The sequence below is a fragment of the Coccinella septempunctata genome, chromosome 7 (assembly GCF_907165205.1).
Source record: "Coccinella septempunctata chromosome 7, icCocSept1.1, whole genome shotgun sequence".
NCBI classification, from domain to species: Eukaryota; Metazoa; Arthropoda; class Insecta; order Coleoptera; family Coccinellidae; genus Coccinella; species Coccinella septempunctata.
In genome coordinates, this window is record NC_058195.1 from 19,528,990 (window position 1) to 19,534,179 (window position 5,190).

Consider the following 5,190-nt stretch of genomic DNA (forward strand, 5'->3'; position numbering starts at 1 on the left):
CGCCGCTATGAGGGTGGTATCGTCCGCAAATCTTAAGTTGGTAATTTTTTTCCCGGCAATCGTTATGCCCCCAGTCCAACCATCCAAGGACCTTCTCATCACAAATTCACCATATACATATATTGAAAAGATCTGGAGATAGAACACAACCCTGTCTGACTCCTCGTTCCGTTCTAAACCGTTTCGAGAACTTCTGGCTCAAACGGACAGTTGCCTCATTTGATTCATAGAGATTTTCAATGAGGGATACCAGATGAACAGGTGCTCCCATATGTACCAAGATTGTCCAAAGTTTGGCCCAGTTCACACAGTCGAACGCCTTTTGATAATCGACGAAGCATATTATCATGGGTACTTGGTATTCTCTAGATTTTTCGATCAGTTGTCTGATATTCAGTATTTGTTCCCTAGTACCTTTTCCTTTTACAAAACCTGCCTGCTCTTGGGGTATTTGGCAGTCCAAATATGCTTTCAGTCTTGTTTTCAAGATTTTTAAAAGGACTTTGCTGGCGTGAGATATAAGTGACAGTGTTCGGTAGTTCTCGCACTTAGAAGTTGATCCTTTTTTGTGTAATGGAACGTATATTGACGTACACCAGTCGGTTGGCCATTTTCCCGTGCTCCATATAGCCGTACAGATTGAGTGGAATATTCGTACACCCTTTTCGCCCAACATCTGAAAGAGTTCACCTGGTAGGGTATCGATTCCTGGGGATTTATTTTTCTTCAATGATCGAATGGCTGTACTTCAGATAGTAGTATCGCTGGTTCTCTGGGATAGCTACATGGCCATGAATTCTCTGGTGGGGTCTGCTTGCTCTTGTACAGATCTGCACAGTAAATCCTCCATGTTTCCAATATTTCATCAATATCAGTTTTCAGATTTCCCCCAGTATCCAGAATGGACCAGTTCTGTGGTCTGAATTCTCTTGTCAGCAGTTTTATTTTGTTGAATAATTCCCTAGGCTCATTTCTGATCCCATGCTTCTCTATCTCTTCACATATACCAGCTATGTACTCTTCTTTGTCCTTGCGACATTGTTTTTGGACTTCCCTCGACAGCTTCCTATAGGCATGGTCTGCATCAGCCTTGCTCTTCACATCTTTCCTGCGTTGAATTAAATCCCATGTGTGATCAGTAATCCATGGTTTGCGCTTTGTGTTGTTTGGTGATGTATGTTTTTTTGCTGTCTCAACCATTATGCTCTTCAAGTATTCTCAGCCTTTTTCAGGATCGCTCTCTACCTGATCTAGGCAGAGTTTACTTTCTATGTCCAACCTAAAATCTTGGACTTTTGATGGTTGCGGTATCATGGCCTTTCTTATTTGTTTCGGAGACACTATTTTAAAACGAAGCCTGAAATCGAGAACTAAAAGTTGGTGATCTGTTCCGCAGTCCGCTCCAGGGTAGGCTCTGCAGTTCGTGGCCGACGATCTCCATCGTTGTTTGATCAGAATGTAGTCAATCTGGTTTTTGGTTCGACCATCCGGGCTCCGCCACGTGAATTGTCTTCGAGGGTGGTGTTTGAAGAGAGTGTTAGTAATTGCAAGGTTCTTTTGTATGCAAAACTCCAAGAGGCGATCTCCTCTCTCATTTCTCTGGCCCAGTCCAAACTTTCCCACAGCGCGTTCGACTTCTGAAGATTTTCCGACCTTGGCATTGAAATCGCCTAAGATGAACAATAGGTCACGGTTTGGGATATCGGTAAGAATCTCCTCAAGACGACCGTAGAACGCTTCTATCTCCATTTCCGAGGATATCGATGTTGGTGCATAGATTTGTAGAAAATGCGCTATTGTTGTGGTGGTTTGTATCTTGACATGTATTATTCTGTCATCTACTGCACGGTATCCAACTACAGAGTTATTCAGTTTCGGAGGCACAATTATTGCGACACCATTCGAGCTCGTATTTTCTGGACCCGAAAAGTAGACGGTGTTTCCCTCGGCGGTTCTGAAATGTCCACTATTCCGCCAATGTGTTTCCGACAGTCCCAGAATATCAAGATTGTAAGTTCTCATCTCTCTCTCGATGATCTGTAGCTTCCCAGAATGTTGGACCAGACCTCGGATGTTCCATGTCCCAATCCTCCTTTTCTTTCGGAGATTTATATTTGTGTTGGTTCCAGTAACATAATTTCTGCAAGGTACCTGATTCCCCACACCTTTGCAGCCGGTAGCACATTTCACACCATCCGACCCGGAATCAGTATGGCGCCGAGTGTGAGTCGGATCGCAGCACGAACTATCAACCGTATCTTTGACTTTCATTAGGAGGAGAGAATTCTCTTGGGAATGTAGTGCAGTGGTTTCCCGTTGCCTTCTGCACCGCAGTACCCAGCCGTTTCTAGAATACGTCCATTGCGCCTGGGGAAATCCGTTCTGAAGCCGGTAATGATGGATACTGCTGCCCTCCATCATATCTTGGTTATACACCCCAAGACAAGGTTGCCACTTCCGCTAGTTCCACCGTGCCGATGTGTCCCATCTCCGCCTTCACAACCGTTGTGGACTTCGCCAGTTTCCCTTGGCATGGGACCCTTACAGGTACCAGCTTTCCGGGTCAGAAAACTCCTGGAATCTGCGGTGGGCAGGGATTGATTCATTTTCCCTGATAGGACTGCCCAAAGGGTTCCTACCCGCTACCCGCTACCCATTTCGAGAATTTTTCTATCATCACTTAGAATAGCTCCATTAGTATTTCTTATAGGAAAGTTAGCTTTTCTGCTTGGACCATAAACAGTTTTAATAGCTTCGAAAAAACGCCTGTAGTCATGGTTATCGGCGTAAGCTTGTATTTCCCCAGCTTTTTCTTTCCACCAGCTGTCCTTGATTTTTCTTATTTCTTGACGGACCTCGCGTTTTATGTTATTAAAACATTTTTGGGCTGCAACATCGCTACGCTTGTTAATTGCTGTTTTCATCGCTTTGTGTTTTGCCTCCAGAAGGGGTGCGATATGAGTTTCTTTCTCGGCGAACCAGGCCAGTAACTTTGGCCTGCGTTGGTATTTTGGGAGCTATGAGATCTTCATTCTTGAGATTACCAGCCTATGATCAGTCCAGCACTCAAGATCTGCTCTGGGTTTAGTGACCAACACCTCTTTGAGATCTTTTCTTCTTACGATCACGTAGTCGAGAGTATGCCAATGCCCTGAGCGCGGGTGGCACCAGGTCCCCCTTGAATTGGGTCTCGTAATAAAGAAGGTGTTCGTTATACAAAGATTGTGTTCTGCACAAAGAGCCAGCAGACGTTCTCCGTTCGAATTAATGCTATCTGTGCCGTGTTTCCCTATTATTCCCGGCCATAGTTCTGTGTCTTGACATCTGCTCACTCTGGCGTTGAAGTCTCCAAGGAGGATAATTCGTTCCCGTTTTGGGATTTTACTTAATGTAGCAACGAGTGATTCGTAGAAAGTATCCTTCGAGTTGTCAGAGGAGTTCAAAGTGGGTACGTATACTGCAATGATGTTCACAAACGTGTTGTTTTCTGCAGGAAAGCGTAGGCCAGGTCGTTTCTAATGGCAAAGCCTACACCATGTTGTCTGATTTGGCCTTCTGGCAAGCCCTTCCAGAAAAAAGTATAAGCATGTTCTACCAAGCTACCTTCGCCCGAAAAGCGTGTCTCGCTTAAGGCAACTATTGCAATGGATGTTCGTTGCAGTTCCTTATCGATTAGGGCAGTACGCCTCTCTGGTCGGTCGGCCTTGGGGTTGTCTAGCAAGGTTCTGACGTTCCATGCTGCAAAAGCTATGTGCTTTTCATTGGTTGTTGTACGATGATTCACTCGCTCAGGCACGCTCCCCTGGAGATCCGAATGGGAGGGTATTTTACCTCCGGATACAAATTTTGTCCTGTTCGACTGATCCATCTTTTTGTAGGAGCTGCGTTAGAAGGTGTTCCAAAGCTGCACTGGTAACGCTGTCAGTGCAACTTTGGTTGCGGATGCGACTAGATTATCTTGTGGCACAGGTAACCTGAAACGACAAGGTCTGAGACGTAACTCAACACGTTTACTGTCCCCATTCTAATTTTTTTTCCACCCCCCACGTCCAACACATTTATCCAAAAAGGAGGGTTACTTTTGAGTGATAAAATATATATTCTATGAAAAAATTAATTTTGCAGCCATTCAAGGAAGTGTTCTTGTTCAAAATCTTCAAGTCCAATGGAAGGCTTGATGCTGACGTTTCTTGAATCACGTATGATTAATTATGATTCAGGTTATCAATACATATTTCTACAAGACGTTCAGCCCATATGAACCGATCACACTGCAGCGTTCATGAAAAGTAACCATATTTATCTTGAACGTTAAATGAATCAATGAATCACATACGACTCATGGACTCCTGGCGAAAATCTTTATGTATCATATGTGATTCATGGGACAGTCAACGTGTTAAGCAACGCAGAGAGCCATTTCTTGCTCAAGCCAATTTTTGGTCTAGGTGATTGTGGGAAACAGAGATATACCGCTCATGTTCGGTCGCCAGAGCCTCGTTCGTAAGAACAGGGTGCACCGCGAGAAGGTGAGGTTGGCATTTGAGAGGAGAGGCTATAAAACGCATCCTTCCCTCTTACACCCCGGATTTGCGCAATAATACGGATGGATGACTGCGGAAATTTTTCAGCAGTGGATGAAACATTTTTAAAAATACAGTACCTAATCCATCAAAAGATTTGCCAGTTCTACTTATTTTCGTGTAGTCGTTCTTAGCGTGTACCGACCATTCTTTGGAGGTTTTGGAATATTTATTGATGCAATGTCTTCTACTTCGGAGTATTGTAACAGTGTGGCCGATAAAATATTTGTTTGTTTTTTTACAAACTAAATGTCCAGATCTTCGGTTCGTACTGCCGCGGTATTGTTTTGCCCACACACTTTAGTAAATCCTATCAGTTATTTCTCAGTCGTTCTCTAATTTAAACGTCATGAAGAGGAAGCATCTTTTAGCAGTGGCAGCCGCGGTTTCTGTGCTTAAAACCCTTAATTTGATTCCGTATCCTATGAGATACGCCATATTCACGCAATTATTCTTCTGTGTAGAGGGCTGCATCAGGTTGCATCATGTAGTACCTATATTATATATATAGACCTCATTTCATTCAAACCCACAACTATTTTCGCCATGCATGTTTGTTGAAAATACAGTGTCATTATAGTAAGTAAAGTTGGTTTTTTATAAATGC

At 43.7% G+C, this 5,190-nt stretch overlaps 1 protein-coding gene across 1 annotated transcript; it reads right to left on the minus strand.

The window, feature by feature from the left end:
- Nucleotides 1-1,218: 1,218 nt before the first annotated feature.
- On the minus strand, nt 1,219-2,418 carry LOC123316929 (craniofacial development protein 2-like). Its single transcript, XM_044903245.1, has one exon. It carries the CDS (start codon nt 2,416-2,418, stop codon nt 1,219-1,221), a length of 1,200 nt encoding a protein of 399 aa, XP_044759180.1.
- Nucleotides 2,419-5,190: the final 2,772 nt, after the last annotated feature.